The sequence below is a fragment of the Phytophthora sojae genome (assembly GCF_000149755.1).
Source record: "Phytophthora sojae unplaced genomic scaffold PHYSOscaffold_1, whole genome shotgun sequence".
In the NCBI taxonomy this organism is placed as follows: Eukaryota; Oomycota; class Peronosporomycetes; order Peronosporales; family Peronosporaceae; genus Phytophthora; species Phytophthora sojae.
In genome coordinates this window covers 56057-75204 of record NW_009258115.1, presented here as the reverse complement: position 1 = coordinate 75204, position 19148 = coordinate 56057, and the positions used below count along the sequence as shown (strand labels likewise).

Here is a 19148-nt window from a genome sequence, read left to right as displayed (position 1 = left end):
CGGCGGGCTGTAGCTGGCGGGGGCCAGCACCTTGACCGCCTCGCAGCTGAATGCGCTCCCGTGCCTCGGTCGCCGAGCTACTGAACCTAGCCGTCATGGTCCATGACTGCTTGCATGCACCAGCTCCGCCCTGTCATCTCGGCAAAGCTTCTTGTCGTGACGCGTTGCGCGTGAAGAATGTGTCTTCTACCGAGCGCGGGCTGGTGGGCCTGGACCCAACGCAGAAAATCCCGGCGGTGCTGCAAGGAGCCCCACCATTGCAAGGGTGCGGCGACAGCTGGGCGGACTCCGTGACAGGGCTCCGGCGCCGAGGGCTATTGGTAATGGCGCAGCATCCACACCGGCGTTGCGCCGCTGCTTCCGGTGCGGCAAGGCGAAGCTGATTTCACCTAGGATGGAGCGGTGTCGTGCGCGATTCGAACGGAGCTCAAGCTGCCCGCGGCGTGCAACCGGAGCGCGACGTCACCACCGCGCTGGAACTCGCTGACGACTAGCCGTAGCTCTACCATGTCGACGAAAAGCAAAGATCATATATTGCTAGAGCCGCTAACCACTGGCAACAACTACTGATCTCAACAGGACCAGCACCGAGTCCTCTTGACACCCTTTGGCCGCGAACGTTCCCCGCGGCGTCTAAATGATATCGAACACCTTCTTGAGCTTGATGACGAGCTGCCAGTCCTCCTTCTGCAGGTCTTCCCTGAAATTCTCCTTCAACGCGTCGATGCTCTGGCGGGTCAGGCGCGACACGAGCTTGTTCTTGTGGTCGAAGTGGCGGCCGTACATGACGCTGCCCTCGTTGTCTATCCGCACGGCCACGGACGCGCCCTTCTTGGCGCGGTCCACCTCCTTGTGCTCACGTTCAATCGAGCCCACCTTACCCACCAGGAAGCCGCCAGCAGACGGCACCACGAGCGGCGTACCCACCTTCAGGATGCCCTCTTCAACGTCCACGCCGAGAATAATCGGGTCCTTCTTATTGAACACGCAGTTGGGCAGGATCTTCAGCACGCACGGGAACACAGCAACCTCTGCGAACTCCTCGCGACGTGCCTGACGGAAGTTGTCCATGTACGCCGTGAACTGGTCGAACAGGTGGTAAATGATGTCAGCTGTGAAAATGCGCACGCCAAGGTCCGCGGCCAGCTCCGTGGCGTCGCTGTGAACCTTCACGTCGAACGCCAGAATGGTAGCGAACTCGGGCTGGTGCTCGAGCTGCACCGAGGCACGCATAACGTCCTTCTTGTGCACGGGTCCGATGTTCACGCACGAGACGGGAATAGGCGGGTCACACGTACGCAAGAACTCCAGAAGCGCCTCCAGCGCACCAAGAGTCGAAGCCTGCACCATGACACCGCGGCGGGTGGCTTTCACTGAGTCCAAGATGCCCGTAAGGTCGGACATGACCGAGTCCTTCAGCTCCTCGACGTCGTCATCGGGGCCAACCACGTAAATCTGCGTACCAGCAACCGCCTTTTCGAGACCCTGAGCGCAAATCTTGACACCCATAGCGGCCTTCATCTTCTGGTGGTGGAGGTACTCGCCCTTCACGCGGATTTCCTTCATGGGGTGCGGGGTCAGCAGGGACCGAATCGTGGTCACCACAGGTCCATCTAATGTACACACGACAATAGTCGAGCCTTCCTCAAGTGTACCATTCACCAGGATCGTATCAATTGTGGTACCGAGACCCTCGATAACCTTCACCTCAAGCACGGTACACTGCAGAATATCCACGAAAGCCAGCGACTTGGCCATGCGCTCCTGCGTCAAACGCGTCAGCATCATGAGCAGATCCGGCACACCCTCACCCGAGATAGCACTGGTGGGAATAAGCGAGACCGTGTGCGCCAGGTCCTTGTTGCGCCAGTAGACCTCGGCGTTCAGCTTCTGCTCGGCAAACTCAACAATAATGGACTTCATGCGGTCCTCAAACTCGCGAATGACGTGCTCGTTCTGGTGCTTGAGCGCCTCCTGGACGGGCATGTCGGGCATCGTCTTCCATCCGTAGCAACGATCGATCTTGTTAAGAGCAACCACGAACGGAGCTTTCTTCTGGCGCAGCAGGCGCAGCGACTCCAACGTCTGCGGCTCCAGACCGTGCATGATATCAACCACCAGAATGGCGATATCACACAGCGACGAACCACGCGTACGCAGGTTCGTGAAAGACTCGTGACCAGGGGTATCAATCACAAGCAGACCGGGCAGGCGGTACTCGAGCTTCATCGTCTCGGCGAGGCGAGCGGTCTTCTGCTTGATGGCCTCCACGGGGAAGAAGGTCGCACCGATCTGCTGGGTAATACCACCAGCCTCCGCGTCCTGCACCTTGGTCTTACGGATGTTGTCAAGCAGCTTGGTCTTACCGGTATCGACGTGACCCATGATACAGCAAATAGGTGAACGGAGGTTGTCCAGGGACACGTTGGCGCGCGCAGCAGCCTCACGCTCGCGACGACGCTCAGCCGCCTCCTTCTTCTTGCGCTCCGCCTCCATCTTGGCCTTGGAACGCTGACGCTCCTCCTCCGCCTCCAGGCGCATCTGCTCAGCCTGCTCCTCCTGACGCTTCTTGAGCGCAATACCCTGCTGGCGCAGACGCTCCTGCTCCTTCTTCTGCTCGAGCAGCAGAAGGTCCTCGTCTCCGTCGCTGTCGCTCTCCTCGGCAGACGCCTCCTCCTTCACCTCCTGCAGCTTGTCCTCCAGCGAGGCCACGACGTCGCTGGTCTCCCAGTCCTCGTCATCCCACGCGTCGGGGGCCTCGTCCTCCTCCTGGGCCTGGGCGGCGTCCTCCGCCTGCTCCCAGTCGTCCACTTCCTCTTCCTCCTCCTGCTTCACGACCTTCTTCGGCTCGACCTTCTTGACCTCTTCCTTCTTGGGCTCCTCCTCCTTCTTGTTGTTGCTCTTCTTGTTCTTCTTCTTGTTGTCCGAGTACACGACCTTCTTCTTCTCGCCAGCAGCGGTGGGCACGATTCCGGCCTGCTGCATGGCCTCGAGGGCCGCCTGGGCCTTGGCCGCCTTCTGCTTCTGGGCCTTGGTCATGTACGTGCCCTCCTTCTTCTGGCGCTCGATCTTGGCGGCGCGGGCCTCCTTCTTCTTGCGGCGGATCTCCTCCTCGCGCTCGAGCTCCGCGAGGCGCTTGGCCTCCTCCTCCTGGGCGATGCGCTCCTGCTCCAGACGCTCCTGCTCGAGGCGCTCCTGCTCGGCCTTGAGGGCGGCCTGGCGCTCCATCAGCGCCTTGGCCGCCGCCGACATGGGCTTCTTCTCGTCGTCCTTCTTGGCGTCGGCATTGGGTTTCTTCTTGCCCTTTTTCTTCTTCTTTTTGTCGTCCTTCTTCTCGCCTCCAGCGGCGGGGGCCACGCCCAGAGACGCCAGGTACGCGGCGGCGGCGGCGTCCACGTCCGACGGCTTGTCCTCCGTCTTGTCGTCGCTCGCCTCCTCCTGCTGCTGCTCCTGCTGCGGCTTGGCGCCCTCGTTGGGCGCGAACTCGTTCAGCAGGTCATCGAGGTCGTCCGAGGCGGAGGCCGCGGCCTTTTTGGCGTTCTTCTTCCCCTTTTTCGGCGCCATCTTGTTGGCTCGGTCGTCTTCAGTGTGATGTGTGCCGGAGGATTCTGGTTCTGGGCTCGTCAATCAATGGCTCACACGATTCTACCCGACCATACTGGGGCCAAGACAAAAGCCGATCCGACAAAACCACCTGGTTTTGTTACGAAGCGCAGCTATCAAGGCATTCGATCATAATTTTCACCTGGTTTTGTTACGGCATTCGACCAGGACGATGATAATGTCTTGGGTGGGACATACGAATCTGTTGTAGCTGGTGCTACACTGTGTAGCCGTTGCTGGGGTCTAGCCCAGCAACACCAACACTCTGCAGAAGATGAACAGCTGCAGCAAGTAAGGACGGTTGCTCAGCTGATGAAGTATGGACTGTTATGCAGACGCAGCAAGTACGGACGGTTTGTGCCACCAGAGTGGTCACCTCCAAGAGCATGCATAGGACAAGAGCAGCTAGTGCGAACTAAGGAACTGCTCAATACATATCACTTCTACATTTCCTTTGGAAGCGACACAACAGAATCACTGGGTGGGATAATATATTTTGAGGTTCGGCAAGCTACTAGCCCAGGTTGTGCAAAACAGGTATTATTCAGGTCTGGCGACAGGTATTGTCCAGGGATAATTTATCCCGTTTTTTATTACCGTCATTTCAGCTTTTGCCTCTCAGTCACCAATTCGAGGGGGCCAGCTCCAGCCACGTGGCATTCGACGTGCGGCGGCTGCTCGGCCCTGGAGACCCCAGCATCATGGCGCGCACCCCCAAGACGGCCCATATCAAGGCGCAGATGGCCGAGCGGGCGCGGCAGGAGGAGGAGGCACGCAGGAAGGTGACCAGCGCGCGCACCAGATCGCAGCGATCACAGGCGCTTCAGGATGTCCGGCTACGCAGTTCGGCCCTCATGCGACTGCAGAAGGCGACTCATCCACTGGCGATGAAGAGGAGAAAGCGGCCGAAGAGAAAGGAGATGTCGCAGAAGAAGAGGAAGAAGAAGATGATGAAGAGGAAGAAGACGCCGAAGATGCAGACGAAGAGGAAGAAGATGCAGACGAAGAGGGAGACGGAGATGAAGAGGTTGAAGAAGATGAAGAAGAGGGCGCGCAGAAGAAGAAAAAGAAGAAAGGAGCTACCAAGGGCGGGCAGCGCCAAGGGAAGAAGCGCACCGTTTCCGACGTTGAAGACGAGGACCTGGTGCACGTTCTAGCGTTCAAGGCCCAGCATGACTCGTGGTCCCTGCTTGATTTCAGCCTACAGGAGTACATGGATGCGACGCGACAGAAGATCGTCATCGCAGAGGTCATCAACGTGGCTCGCCGAACGCAGACTTGCGTAAGCAGGTCCGCTTCCGTGGGCTTCCTGACACAGAAATTCCTCTCGTGCCCGCCCTATCAGCGGAAGTACATCTGCACACACGGCTGGAAGGAGCGTGAGAGATCGACGGGGAAGAGGACGTCGCACAAGCTCCGCCGCACTGAGTGTCCGTTCCAGATGCTTGCACAAGTCGTCCTTCGCCGAGATGGAAAGTTGGGCATCGTCATGAAGCGAGAAGTTTACAGCCACAACCACCCCATTTCCGACGACATCTACAGGTCTTACCCAGGTAACTCGCCAGGTTCCTGCCGAGTCTCCGCTCATGCCCGGAATCGAGCTCCTGGTCGACGCCCAAGCCAGCACTTCCAGCGTGTACAAGTACATCAGGGAGAACTCGAACCACCGCGTCTCGATGGACGACGTGCGAAGCATGATCAGGCGAATGAAGACGCAAGGCAAGTGGTTATGCTGCTGTTCTATATTATATGTGTGCTGATGCTTATACTACTTATGACTGCAGGCGTGGAACTGTCCGATGACGACGCGGTTGCGGAGATGATCCTGAACTTCAATGGAGAGTCGCCCGCTAATGTAGCTTCCGTTCACGAAAGCCAACGAGGAGATACTGATGTTATCTCGTTTACCAGTGGACACATGCGCGCGATGGTAGACAACTTTCCCGAGGTTCTGCAGATAGACTGCACGCATCAGACAAATCAGTGAGTCCCCCAACTTTGTTATGCATATCATCCAGGTTTACACCAGGTATTAACCATGTTTTCATATCAATTGTGGATAGATACAACTACCAGCTTTTCACGATTGTAGCTATGGATCAATATGGCCAAGGGCAACCGGTGCAGTACTCCCTCATTGAAACGAATGGCGATTAGCACATGTCAAAGTGCCTCGACCACTTCAAGCGTGCAAATGAGCACTGACGGTTCGTGCGGATAGTCATCGTCGACAAGGACATGCGCGAGATCGATGTGATTCGCAAGAAATTTCCGGCGGCGCGGATTCTTCTCTGCCATTTTCATGTCATCAAGTGGCTTCATGAAACCATCAAGAAATCGCAGACCTATGGAGCCTACGAAGCAGAAGTTTTGACGCAGATGAAGCACACCATCACGAACATGACATACTCCAGAACTGAGGAAGACTATGTGCGGCATCGGGATGAGTTCAAGAGTCTGGCCTCGCGGAATGGTCGTGTGGAGCTATGGGAGTATTTCGACAAGAACTGGAATGCGTGCCGAGAGATGTGTGTGGTGGCTTACCGTGTCGATTTGCCACACTTCGGCAATCACACGAATAATCGTGTCGAGAGCCTATTCGGTAAGCTGAAGCGAAAGCTGAAAGGCCATCTAACTATGCGCGCTAGTCTGGAGGTGCTTCTGGAATATCAGCGCCGCAAAGAAGAAGCCTATCGGTCCAAGGTCGGGATGCCGGGTACCCTGAGAGACGCCTCGTACCCTGAGGAGTTGAACGTCGCTCTGGGCATGACCACGAGGTGGGTAGCAGCTGACAATTTGACATTGCTACGAACCCCGGGGTTGTCGATACCTACGCTTTCAAGGACAATGGTGCTACGATCACCGTACAAAGCGAAGAGAACGAGTATCTCCTCGAGAAGGAAGGCTGGGTGTGCGACTGCGAGTTTTCGCAGACTATGAAGCTTCCGTGCAGACATGCAATGGTCTACAGAAAAGTGTGTGGAAGCCCCTTCATCATCCCATTCTCTTCCATTTCGCCCAGGTATGTCCAGTTTTACTATGAGCATTGACCAGGTGTTATCCAGGTATCTCGTTTTATCCATGTATTGACCAAGTTTTAACCATTTTTGTTATTGATGTGCATGAATAGGTGGTTTGGACAGAATCGCATCTCGCAACAGGAGTTGATGGAGGTGGAAAATCCGTTCGTGGCTAAGCTCTACAAAGGGCATCCAGCTGCGAGCGCTGGCAGTTTGAGTGAAGCCGAGAAGTATCGGCGTTCGCAGCAGACGTTTGGTCGAATCAGCAGCGAGCTTGTCCGATGCGATGACACTGTGTTCGAGTCTGCGATGAAGCAGATTGATAAGTGGTGGTACGACTTACGTCAAGGGAAGTTTCCGCTGATGCAAGCTGATGCAGACTTCGTCGATGATTCGGGCCCCGATCGGGTTGGCGCTAGTGGTAGCGGGGGCAACAGTATTAGCAGTGATAGCCACGGAGGCGGTGGAGGTAGCCCAAGAACGGGGGGTACGAATGCTCGTCCTAGTGCTTCTGGTGGAGAGGATGCAGCACACGAAAAAGGACCAGATGATGACGAAGACGAACCCCCGACACAAGTGACAGCCTCCGCCCAGGAATCGGTGCAGCCAGGCAAAGGCTCAAAGGTTCGACTGACAAACAAGATGCGTGTCGGTCGACCACGGTTGAAACGTGCTCAGATGAGAGAGAAGGCAGCATTGGCGCTGAAAGAATACAACAATGGAATGAAACTCAGAGCTCTACTACGAGATAAGGACGTGACGGAAGTGGCAGCAACGCTGGAATTGATTAAGCCAGGTGTCCGCGAGCTCAGCTCGTTTTTGACTACGCATGAAACAAAGAAGAAAGGTGACGGAAAATCAATCCAGTGGATGTCGGACACGGAATATATTTGCGAGGTTGTGCACTTCCGACTACCGGAGTCCGTCGTTGAAGACGCTCTAGCTAAACTGAGAGGTGGTTTGGCAAAAGGGGAGGAGATTGAGCTGGACTGTGATGGAGGGGTGACACGCGAAACGGAAGGTTACGTGGCCGCCATTGAGAAAGTTGGCAGATTTACCTGAGTGCAGTTAGAAGCGATGCAGTCGCTGTGGAATTGGCAGGCTACATGCCGGAATGCGGTACTGTGTTGCACATGGCTAAGCCAAGACGTGAAAGGTATCGTAGCGGACCCCGCCCCCCCCTGGGCTGTTACTTGGCAAAGTACTCGAGTGCTGGTCATACACACCGCTACATGGCTTTGGCTTCGACCTGACCTACGCAGACCTTTTCTGCTTCAGAGACTCCGCTTGGCTGAACGACAACGCCTTGCGGGCGTTTACCGTGTTTCTGTCTACTTACAAGAACAACGTGACGGTGGTGGTCCCTCCTCGTAAGAAGGGTAAGATGGGGAAGCACATACTCGCACCAACGTCGCTGGACGAGGTTGCTAGTGGTATTGAGGCGCATGTTTTTGTATTTATGCCGGTCAATTTTGGTTGAGTTCATTGGGGATGCATCGTAGTGGACCGTGAAGCGCGGCTAGTGAAGACGGATGACAGCATGGGTGGGAAGAGAAACAAGAAACGGCTAAAGAAGATGGCGAGCGAGCTCCTTGCAGGCCCCCTTGAGGATGAAGCTTACAGCGACATCGAAGTGACGGAGCCGAAGCAGACAGATAGCGATAGCTGCGGGGTGTTTGAGTGCCGTCTATTGTGGACGTGCGTTGACAGCGAAGTGCCAAGTGATGTGTCTCCCAGTGGCGTCACCAAGCTGCGTTGGGCAATGCTGCACAAGATCACCACGATGAAGCGTAGCTAGACAGTGAGCAGCAGCGAGAAGTGCATCTTATGGATAATACATGGACAACTTTTGTTTGCAACCTGTACGAGTAGATGGGTACACAATGATTGTTTTGAAGCCATTATAATGTCGTGTGGTTCCGATCGATACCCATCGACGCCACTTCGACTTTTTTCCGAGTAGTGCACACATGAGTTTTCCAGGTTTTCATACTTGCAAACTACCTGGACACTGAAACAAGAAATGAATGGCTAGAATGCATCCGACACAGCCTGTAGGCCGTCATTTTCACTTTTCCTCAAGTACTACGCACATGAGTTTTCCAGGTTTTTAACCTGGACATTAACTGTTCTGGTAATTTAACCATCCTTGTTTAAATTATATTCATCTGATAACGCTCATAATTCATATACCTGGATATAACCTGGGGCATCACCTGCAGAATCAGAAATCTGAGTATTTTTCTAACCTGGGAAACATGGGCGCGTAGGCTGTCCTTTTTTATTTACATGTATTGTGCTTTGCAGACTTTTGGCACTTCGGACTGTAACTTGTACGACTTATCGAGCATGACTTATTGATAAATCGTACTCGAGTACGAAGTCGTGGATGGTCAATCAGCACTATTACTAATAAGTAGTGCGCATACGCCATCTCCCGCATGATTTAGCACATCCAGCACCTTTTGCACTTTTAGAAAGTGCCATTTCCGAACCAAACCGGGTTCGAGACACGACTTAGCAACTCGCATTCAAGGCCACTATGGTTTACCGCTAAGTGTACGAACACTAAGTGGATGCAAAGCACAATACTAGGATCGCACACTGCTGTCTACAGGGCCGCTCGCTTGATATGGGTCGTGATGTTTTGATGAACGTTTACAGATACAGTATTGCCCCACTTGTGTTATTCACTAAACTTCGTCTTCAATATATTTAATAAAGTAAAAGGGATTGTAGTTTTCATCAAGCGCACGTACAGTTGGCGTTTGTAGTAGGTGGCAGCTTTCTTGGTCGACGTCTTTGGCAAAGACTCTTTGCTCAATGAAGCCACCCAGTTTCGCCGGTTGTGCCTTGTCGATCGTTCAGATTGCTCGTAGATGATCCTCTTTCCGCACAAACTGATTGTCACGTGGTGTTTGAGGTGTAAACCACTCACTACCAATAGGAACCGGAGAGCATGCCAAGCAAGGTATCATTAAACATGGTATCGACTTGACATGGTGTTCCGCTGAGTTTCGACTCGTCGATCTTAATATTTAAAGGGTTAACGCGAGACTCTGATTTGTTTAACACAATGATATAAAACATGATCATGGTTATTTTTAATCTATTGGAAGGGTGGGGGCGTCGGCCTGTATAGTACAGGTTGTAGTGAAGGCTCCACTGCAGTGTGTTCATTTACAATACAACTCATCAGAGCAACGCGATTGAGATCCTCCAACACTAGTCATTGGGCGAAAGCCCCATGATGGCGAGCTTACTTGCAGTGTTTCCGGCGTCCTTGCCGCTCAAATTTTTACATGAGGGCATCTTAGCAAAATGCACGTATATGTTGGTGTGCTGATGAGGCATTCATCTCACTTATACTAAGTATCACATTCTGCTATTTGCTTCCACAGTTTGGCAAAGATCCTGCTACGGTTTCCGAGCTTCGTTTCCTTTGGTAAGTAGACCTCTAGTATTTAATACTCTGGTATGTGATATTACAGGTACATATGGTTGTTCCTCGAGTGAGTGAGTTTCATGACCATCATTATGTTCGATGTGTATTGTCAATAATTTGGCAGGTACGGCTGCCGCGGAATGCGCTGTCATGTATGAGAGCTTCATTGGCGTGCCAAATGCACAGAGCAGAGGGAGGTCGAGCTAGCACGAATTATATTGGCGCGAAGCTTGAAGGCAGTGACGAAAGTAACGGGAGGAGGGTGGTGGCAGTGGTTATTGTAGCGGCGACGGAATGAGTGGTTCTAGTAGTTCTAGCCCAGTTGTTACTGCGCTAGATAAGATAAAAGCACCGAAAAATACATGTACCAACGACATAACCATCAATGGACCACTATTTACTATAGAACCGAGCCTGAAGCCATTCTCTTAAGGACATTTTGAAAACTCCATTTAGGTACTTTGGATTGTTTATGTACCAAGTGCCTAGTTTGTTGATGCCTGTGTATTGAGCATTCAGTTTTGTCGTGAAATGATTGCGTCGGTTTAACGCAAACATAAATCTATTACGGTGCTATCATTTCAAATTTGGTAGGGTTTTGGGATTCACCCAACAACTCTGGATTATTGCCGCTTGCAAATACTTTGCCCTCTAAAATAGACCTCTAAAATAGACCACGCCTGTCTCTTAATATGAGTGGACACGAGATAGGCGAGGGCTGATTTAGCTTTATGCTTTGCTGGGGGCCGCTTTTAGGCCCAGAAACTCGGTTTGGCCCGTCCAGAATGGCATTTCTGCGTTTTCAAGTCGTAGAAAAGCGCCTTGGTCGAGAAAACAGAGCCCCAAGCTCGGATCTTAGATCCCATAAGAACAGCAGTGTACTTAAATCAAGATACGTTTCCAGGCCTCAGCGAGTAGTTTAATACTTTATTCTCGGCCTCTTGGGTGAGATGTTCATTTACCCCAAAACCCATTATCCCAGACAGACCCGCCGCGACCCTGCAGCGAGTGGCAATGAATAGCACTACACGTGCAACCAATGTTGGGGGGAAAACTCCAAGTTGAAGTGAACGTTGTGTGTGCATTAAAGTGTAGGCTAGCTACAGAGGCCTACCACAGAAATGGGATGATCGCCCGGCGGTTTACCGGGTACTCGTCGCGGAACTTGTCTTGGTACCAGCGATGGTTGCTCAAGGCCCGGGGCACGAGGTTCGTGGCGGTGTACACAGCGAACGACAAACCTGCAGGCGATTGGGACAGCAGTGTCCAGCCTGTCCATTCCAGCAACTCGCTCAGGTAGTTGGGCGACGACACGTACTCGAACAGTCCACCGTAGGGAATCTTGTAGCCCGACTCGCCAGGTTTGCGCAGATTGATCAGCACTTGGTCCGAGTAGATGTTCATCGACAGACCAAACACGAAGAGAGCGACTCCAGCGTAGAACGAAGGCCGTGCAAACGGGCTATCCCCGCTGTAGTCGCCATACTGGCTCAGGTACCGAGCGTTGATGTACGCGTTGATCACATTGTAGAAGTCCCCGGAAAGCATCACGGTCAGCGGCATGCGTTTGTCCTTGCTGGTACGAATCAGGAATGGGTAGATGTAGGAGCGGTAGACGTAGTGGCATCCCCACAAGCTTGCTGCGATGAGGGGGGTAGTCTCCGAGCGGTGCTCACCCCACAAGTACACGACGGCAAACCAAACGGCCGAGGGGCTCTCCATCAGGGCCCACCCGAGGCGCGTGTTCACCGTTGGCCCCCAACCGGGCCGAAGATGACGCCCGTAGGGTGCAGTGATGAAGGTCGTCGCTGCATACGTTACCACACCAAGCGCGAAGACCCCCTTGACCAGCCAGCCATGCAGCTCTTCCTCCGTCCTGATCCCGAGCAAGTCCATCGTGGCGTGAATGTCAAGTCAGAAGCGTATCCGACAGCAACCAATCAGCGCCTTGTGACAGACCCTATACAGTCTACCGGTCCACTCCATTTGGATAGCACCCTGCCTGCACATTTGGAGCAGGCTCCAACGTCACCACTGGGTGTCCTGATCTATTACTGTTTGCAACGGCATTCATCACTAGCCTGTTGTCAACGGTATCTTCCTCGTAGCTGTCGCTCTTGCTAACGCTACGCCACACCAACAGCTACCGAGCCTGGGGTCGTTGCGGCTGGACTTGGCCTTGGGGCGAACTTGGCAAGCCATCATTATTACGCAGGATTATTCGGGAAACGCACACCAGCAGCACACGACTTCATCCTCGAAGTAGCTCCCGGGAACTGCGTTGGCAAACACCTCGGCCGGGATCCGTTTTCAGGGTCATGGGGATGCTTTATTCAATTTGGGGCGCGTGTCGCGAGACGCCGTCATTCCACGTGTCGGCGGCACTTCAAACAATCGATCACTCGCTCTGTTGAACGTCGCGAACGCGCACACCCGTTAAATGCAATGTACCAAAACAACTATGCATAGTCTCGAGCCTGACGAGCAAGCTGAAAACGAGCATCAAGCACCCAGCCTGTTGGATGCGCCACGACTTCATCTTTATGCGTCCTTCATGTAGGTATCCATCTCGTTGTCCAGGTCTTCGGCGGTCTTGGACGGAGCAGACTCCTTGCCACGGCCGCTGCAGCGCGAATATAAAAAACATGTTTAGAACAACTTGTACAACGACAGCTACGAAGCAGTAATGACATACCCCTGGCTGCCCCTCTCGCCACGTCCGCGAGCGCGTCTGTTGCGACGGCCCTTCTGCTGGTCGTTGTCGTTGTTGCCACCACTGCGCAAAGTATTAAGCCACGATCAGACTCCAACATGATCAACGTGTACGCCACAGGTCGGTGCCTCACCCAAAGGAAACCTTGAACTTCACGTCCTTGTCGTCGCGCTCAAGTGCCGTGCCGAACAGTCCGTTGCGGACATTCCTGTCAGCGTCCAGCGAAATCTGCATCGGCTGGCCGTCCAGTGTGCGTCCTACGCAACGGAATCCAATGCGACGCGATCAGAAAGAGTAGAGAGGGTTAATGCACCGAAGTGACTCACCGTCGTATTGCTTGATGGCCTTGTCTGCGTCCGAGCGGCGGGCGAACCACACGCGAGCGATGCCCTTGGATCGGCCCGAGCGGTCGTACACAATCTCAGCCTTGGACACCTCGCCAACCGTGCCAAAGAGCTCGCGCACTTCTTCCTCCAGGATGTCGAACTTGAGGTTCTTCACCAGAATCTTCGTGCCGGGGCTGGCCGCGTCCTTACCACCGAGACGCGACAGGATGGAGGACGAGCCACCTGGACGTAGGTAGTTCATTGGGGACATTCATCAATTGACGCGTCAGTAAAGCCTTGCTCCCGCCACCGACCGAACGGAGAGATACGGCGCACCTTTCTTGCCGCCCTTGCTGGGCTTCTTGACGACCACGGAGCGCTTCTTGCCGCCGCGGTTGTTGCCGCTGTCGGGGGCGTCATCCAGGTCGACGTCCATGTCGTCGTCGTCATTGCCGCCGCGCTTTGGGACAGCAAGGGAGAAGCAGCAGCACACGTGTGAATTTCTGTCTGCACCAACGCATCGTAACGTCCGTCCCCGTTGCTACCAGCAAGGCGCCGTGCTCCCCGCAAAGGAGAGGCTCTGCAAGACCAGCGCAGAGACCGAAGAGGGAGTAGGTTGCCTTGTCCGTAGCGCAGGAAGACGGAGAGGGGGAGAAATAGACCGAGAGGCGGGAGCCCTTCAGGTCGACGCGACACTTACAGATCGCGAGTAGGGCTGGTTGCGGCTGCGGTTGCGCCGACGGCCGCCGCGGATGGGGCCGGCAGCCTCCTTGTCCTTGTTGGCCTTGGCCGGGCGCGACGCCGGGTTGGAGGCACGGGTCTTCTTCTGAGCGATCAGGTCGTCCAGGCTCATGTCGAGGGAGGCTAGGATCGACGACATCTTGGTCTCTGAGGGGGGATATTCACTGAGCGCAGAGCATGAGGAAGGCGGAAGTCAGCATAGTGAGCTAAATGTAGCAGGGAATAGAGCGCCGAGGCAGGCGTAGAAGCTGGCTGCAGTCGTACCTGAAGGTTTCTTCGTGGAGTGAGCCACGAATCGCTGGAAAAAAGCCCAGCGAGGGGGATTGTTGCGCCAACCTCGTACGACCTTCCGTCCACATTCCACACTGAGGCTGGTAGAAAAACAGAAACGGACAGAGCGCAATCTAAAGCCGCGAAGCGCCGAGTATCAGTTCAAGTTCGCCATGATGAGGACGCTGCTGGGCGCCGCGCTGTGCGGCCTGGCGGCCGCGACGTCGGCCGTGTCGGCCTCCACCCTGTTCCCCCACGTGCCGGTCTTCCTGTGGTCCCAGAGCTCGTACGTTTTATCCTCCTTCGCCCTGCTGCATTTGCCTGCCTCGAGCCGTGGATCTTACAGAGCTTCGCTCTTTGTTGCGCAGCATCTTCGCTGGACCCAACGCCTACCTGAGCTCCGAGATGGATGAGTCCGCTGTGGCATCGGCTGTCGAGCGCGTGCTGACGCGAGATGCTAGCGCTGACAAGGAGGTGCGTTTGCGTCTTGGCAACAGCATTCCCCTCTGTCCCCTCACTGATAACGCTCGTGTTGCTCCTCTCAGGGCGTGCTCAGCACCGAGCTCTCTTCGTCCCAGCAGTCCGAGGTGATGTGTTTGTTCCTGCTGCCGTCGCTTACGTCGGAGGATGTGTCCCAACTCGCGAGATCCGCAGGACAGGAGTCCTTCGTGCAGAACGCCGTGCAGAGCTCCAAGTCGTCGGTAGTGATCCCTCACACCACCCGCACCAAGCCTCTCCTCCCCGAGATGGCGAGTGCCCAGCCCCACATCGTGGCCTCTCAAGACCTGGATGTGTTTATTGCGTCTAGGGAGGGCAAGGCGCTGCTCTCCAACGGCAAGACGGAGCTGCTGGTCGTGCAGCTCCCGGAGACCCTGCCGCTGCCCGACGTGGATGCCGCGATCCAGGCGGCTTCAAGCAGCCTCAACGCCGCCACCGGGGGTAAGACAGACTTTGGTCTTACTGGTAACGACGCCAGCTCGCTGGACCTCCAGGACCCGCTGGCTCGTCGCCTTGCCGCGCAGACCAAGTCGAAGAAGTCGAACTCGTCTGCTGAGGCTGCGATTCTGTGCGAAGCGGGCTACCTCGTCGGGTACAGTGCGGCGGGCAAGGCCTTCTGCTTCTCGCACTACGTGAACATCACGCCCGACATCATGGCGGGCCTCCTCTTCGGGCTGCTGTTCATTTTTATGGCGTACATCGGTCTGGGCGTGCTCCACCAGATCCAGACGCCGCAGAGGTACCCGTCGCACGGAGCTCCGCGCGGCAAGGAGTTCTAGGCGCGTTGGCTGTGGACTTGAAAGTGAGCAGCATAGCCAGCAGAAGCGAAGGCAGGATGCATGCAAAATGAAAGTTTTATATTCCCCAACATCCATCTACTACGTATCCTGGTGCCAACGGGACTGTCACCGCGCGCTGTTCTGCAGCACGCGAATGTGCAGCGAGCAGCCTGTGCACGGCACCACGTCCACGCCGTCCTGCAGCTCCTCCTCCGTGATCTCGTACAGGTCTCCGCAGCGGCACTGGTGCGTGAAGAGCACCTCGTCCTCGTCTCCGCCCTCGCCCGGCAGGACCTCGCGCTGCATGTCTGCGAGCGGGACCTCGTCCGAGACCACGACCACCTCTTCTTCTCTCTTGCGCACCAGCTCGTCCTGCTGCAGCTTGGCGTCGTACTGCCGCCGCAGCTCGGCGCTCCGCAGCGTCTCGTAGGCCTCCTGCACGCGCAGGAACTGCTGCTCGTCCTCCGCGTTCAGGTCATTCGCGCGCTTGTCTGGGTGGTAGCGGCGCGCCGCCTGGTGGTACGCGCGCCGGACGTCGTCAGCGCTGCAGGTCGCGGCCAGGCCTAGCACCTCGTAGAAAGAAGAGGGCGCCGTCATGAGCACCACCAAGCAGCGCGATCAAGGTCCACCCTCGGCTGCCAACATTGGCGTGGCATCCAATCACCAGCGAGAAGTTGATTGGATGCCTTTTCCCGATGAGGCGGTGTTGTATAAACGAGCCAGATAGACTAGTTTAAAGTCGCTCTGAGGATCCGCCTCATACTTCTATGTATACTACTACAGTGTAGTACATGTGCGGGAATTTTGTTGTTGAAAGGCATGTTTGACCCCTTGCAGCATATATCGCGATGATGCCGGAGTGGGGTACTTAAGTCGATGTTATTAATAATAAGGAAGGTGATTGTGTGCGTGTGTCTGTGTGGGTGGGCGGGGGTGGGTCTGTCCATGCCTTCTGGATGCCCCCCCTGAATATCACGTGTGATGAGCAGCTAACCTGGTACAACTCGGAACTCCAGCTCTCGCTGGTGTCAAGAAAACCACTACTCTCTAAGCTGGTTTCGACCTGCTCGGAGCTGAGAGCAGCGGTCCATTGCTCAACTCGCGATGGGCTGGTCGAACTGGGAGTCCTCGTTGCCACAATATTAGTCTAGCTAATGTTTGCCTATGCAAGTTTTAGTAAAATTTTGATGAGGTAGTGAGGCGCAAAATCCTCAGTGCCTCAGCACGCTTCAAAGCCATAGGGCAAGTTCGAGGAACGTGACGCCCTACCCCGTGTTCTTCGCTCAAGTCGCAGTTGCAGTCCAATAGCCGACACCCCGCGTGCAGCAGTCGCCTCCGTCCGCCGCTGTCCTGCCAGCGGCCTCTTCCTCTCCGTCTGCAGACGCGTGCGATCCACCGTGTCGTGAAGCTGGCGCGTCTTCTCCTCGTGGCCGATGGCGCTGAAATGGTGCGTGCGTCAAGTCCCAATCCTCGGTCCTGCGTCTCTGGGTTGAGAGACGTGTCCTTCTCACTTGCGTCTCACCATGTTCTACCTGCAGAGCCTCTCTACGAACGGCGGGACTGATCGAGGTGCCTTTGGTTCGGTGGCCGCGCTCTCCGCGCACCCATTCCCGTTGCTGCCGCGTGATCGACCGCCGCCGCCGTCCTACTCCATCTCGCGCTCGCAGATCGTCGCTAGCTCTCCCGACGTCCATGGACTCTCGCGCAAGCGCAGCCACAGCGGCGAGTCGCTCTCGGCGCAGTCCGCCGGCACGCCGCCTCGCATCTCGTTCGCAGCGCCGCTTGTGTCGTTCGCTCCTCCGGCGTCGTTGGGAGGGACGTCCAGTGCCGTTCCGACTGCTTCAGGCCGACCAGCGGCAGTGTCGTCGTCGTCGTCGCCGTCTTTCAGGTGCCAGGTGCCAGTGCCGCCAAGCGCCAAGCGTCTGCGCCGCGAACCTCTGAGCCCCACGTCAGTAGGAGACGTCTCCGACACGAGGAAGTTGCCTCCTGCCAAGACAGCTGTAGCTGCGACTCCCGGAACTGCGCAGATGCAGTCGATGCTACGCGGATTGCAGCATCTATCGACCTGCGGCGCCAATGGCTGCTCAAACCCATTGTGTGTGTCCACGCGGGCTTTTGTAGACAAAGTGAAAGTTCATCGAGCGAGCATGGCGGGCAAAGCGACGCATGACGAGAACAAGTGCGGCGCGTGCAAGCTCTGGGGGGCCATCGTGAAGGCGCACGCCCCCACATGCTGCGCTGGTGCTACGTGCCGCGTGCCTGGGTGCTCGCCGCAAGAGTGATACTCGTGGGGAAACCAGCAGATCATCCTACTCAAGCACAAGCGACTAACTTAAACATGTATTCTTTTTTGTTCACTTCTGGGTGGTCATTCAGCACTATTCTCGTTGTGCGAGTGGGCAAGTCTAAATGTGGGGATTGGCAGCAGTTAAGCAGCAGCATTTCGTTCGCTTCCAGTGCGGAAACCCACACTCCGATTGCAACGGACTTGAGAGATAGCGGGACGACGTGGGCCCACGCAGCAAGTATGGTGCTCAAGTTTTGCAGTCCCCCCTGGAGCGATGAGCCTGCCGCTGGATCGCCTAGCAACCACGATTCAGAGGAGGGCCGCACTACTGCAGAGGGCCAGCGATCGGGTGCTGAGCGAGCGTGGGATGAACTGCTGACTGCCGCTTTTCGCGCTAAGCAAAGTGACGACTCGCATCGATGGGAGAAGGAGTTTAGTGTCTTCTTCGACGACAGCAAACCTGTGGGTCTGGGCTTCCAGCCTGCTGCAAAAAGCAACAAGTTTAGCCTCGTGCCCGCCGAAAGCTACACCTGTGTGGTTCGAGATGTGGCACCTGTGGGGCTTGCTGCAGATTACAATGCGCGGTGCCGAGCTGCAGGGGACTACTCACGCATCATCGTCGACCAACTGCGAGTGCGCGGAGTGAACGGGCAGGACGTCGCCAACGTAGCTTACGCTGATGTTCTTCAGATGTGGGTGCATTATCTGTAAGTATTCTGCTACAGTCATATTCTAATGCTGTTATTGCTGTTGCTAGGATGCGCGATGCAAAGCCAGCGTTGACCTTGACCCTGGCAGACATCAGCTCTGGAATAGTGAGCACTGGCCTCGAAGAGCGATCAAAAAGCTTGGGTAGCCTTGCTCCGTCGAAGCAACCTCGACGCAGAAGCAGTCTGTCGATGGGGCCGGGGAAGCCCAACTCGCGACGCAATAGCCGCGCCAGCCTGGAGATTAAAAGTGACTGTGTGCAGCTCCCCGATACAACCTACGCTGAAGCGGAAGGTTCGGACGAGTTGGTGAACAACCTCAAGACCGAGTATCTTGAAGTGAGCCAGCAGCTCAGCTCAGTCAGAGAGCAACTCTCTGCTCTGCAGCAAGAGCGTGAGGAGGCTGTGAAGCAAGAGCAGGACGTCGCAGCGCGCCAGCTTGAAACCTTACTGCAAGAAATCCGCAAAGTGCAGCGAGAGCGTGACGACATGGTTGCAGTAAACAAGCTGCTACTTAGGCACAAGCGAGCGTCGGCTGCAACGCAGGCTGAATTGGAAGCTGTGAAGACCGAGCAAGTGCAGCTGCAACGTCACCAAGAAGAGCTCGAGCAGACTCTGCGAGACTTGCAGGCTGAACTTGCAGAGCAGACTGCGGCCGCCGAAGAGAGTCGGGAACAAGTGAGTCAGATCCGACACGAGAAAGAGATGCTGGCGCTGCAGTGGCAAGAGATGCAAGAGGAACACCAAGACACACAGAAG

General features: G+C 55.5%; 8 protein-coding genes across 8 annotated transcripts; 4 read left to right on the top strand and 4 right to left on the bottom strand.

The window, feature by feature from the left end:
* Window positions 1-633: 633 nt before the first annotated feature.
* On the bottom strand, window positions 634-2496 carry PHYSODRAFT_477507 (hypothetical protein; the record flags this gene model as incomplete). The annotated part of the gene is made up of 1 exon (XM_009515496.1): window positions 634-2496. One exon carries the CDS (start codon window positions 2494-2496, stop codon window positions 634-636), a length of 1863 nt encoding a protein of 620 aa, XP_009513791.1.
* A 1808-nt stretch (window positions 2497-4304) lies between these two features.
* PHYSODRAFT_320450 (hypothetical protein) lies at window positions 4305-8421 on the top strand (the record flags this gene model as incomplete). The annotated part of the gene is made up of 9 exons (XM_009515495.1): window positions 4305-4385; window positions 4448-5156; window positions 5224-5340; window positions 5388-5533; window positions 5839-6384; window positions 6447-6625; window positions 6734-7667; window positions 7966-8056; window positions 8138-8421. 9 exons carry the CDS (start codon window positions 4305-4307, stop codon window positions 8419-8421), a joined length of 3087 nt encoding a protein of 1028 aa, XP_009513790.1.
* Window positions 8422-11178: 2757 nt separating this feature from the next.
* PHYSODRAFT_468531 (hypothetical protein) lies at window positions 11179-11790 on the bottom strand (the record flags this gene model as incomplete). Its single annotated transcript, XM_009515494.1, has 2 exons — window positions 11179-11704; window positions 11768-11790. 2 exons carry the CDS (start codon window positions 11788-11790, stop codon window positions 11179-11181), a joined length of 549 nt encoding a protein of 182 aa, XP_009513789.1.
* An 819-nt stretch (window positions 11791-12609) lies between these two features.
* On the bottom strand, window positions 12610-13543 carry PHYSODRAFT_470000 (hypothetical protein; the record flags this gene model as incomplete). The annotated part of the gene is made up of 5 exons (XM_009515493.1): window positions 12610-12691; window positions 12764-12844; window positions 12915-13038; window positions 13108-13350; window positions 13444-13543. 5 exons carry the CDS (start codon window positions 13541-13543, stop codon window positions 12610-12612), a joined length of 630 nt encoding a protein of 209 aa, XP_009513788.1.
* A 748-nt stretch (window positions 13544-14291) lies between these two features.
* PHYSODRAFT_536754 (hypothetical protein) lies at window positions 14292-15482 on the top strand (the record flags this gene model as incomplete). The annotated part of the gene is made up of 3 exons (XM_009515492.1): window positions 14292-14404; window positions 14487-14592; window positions 14664-15482. 3 exons carry the CDS (start codon window positions 14292-14294, stop codon window positions 15393-15395), a joined length of 951 nt encoding a protein of 316 aa, XP_009513787.1. The 3' UTR covers window positions 15396-15482.
* Window positions 15483-15521: 39 nt separating this feature from the next.
* PHYSODRAFT_308312 (hypothetical protein) lies at window positions 15522-15992 on the bottom strand (the record flags this gene model as incomplete). Its single annotated transcript, XM_009515491.1, has 1 exon — window positions 15522-15992. The coding sequence occupies one exon, from the start codon at window positions 15990-15992 to the stop codon at window positions 15522-15524; it is 471 nt and encodes a 156-aa protein (XP_009513786.1).
* Window positions 15993-16918: 926 nt separating this feature from the next.
* On the top strand, window positions 16919-17677 carry PHYSODRAFT_471396 (hypothetical protein; the record flags this gene model as incomplete). Its single annotated transcript, XM_009515490.1, has 2 exons — window positions 16919-17219; window positions 17298-17677. The coding sequence occupies 2 exons, from the start codon at window positions 16919-16921 to the stop codon at window positions 17675-17677; spliced, it is 681 nt and encodes a 226-aa protein (XP_009513785.1).
* Window positions 17678-17922: 245 nt separating this feature from the next.
* Window positions 17923-18393, top strand: PHYSODRAFT_477669 (hypothetical protein; the record flags this gene model as incomplete). The annotated part of the gene is made up of 1 exon (XM_009515489.1): window positions 17923-18393. The coding sequence occupies one exon, from the start codon at window positions 17923-17925 to the stop codon at window positions 18391-18393; it is 471 nt and encodes a 156-aa protein (XP_009513784.1).
* Between the last annotated feature and the right edge of the window lie 755 nt (window positions 18394-19148).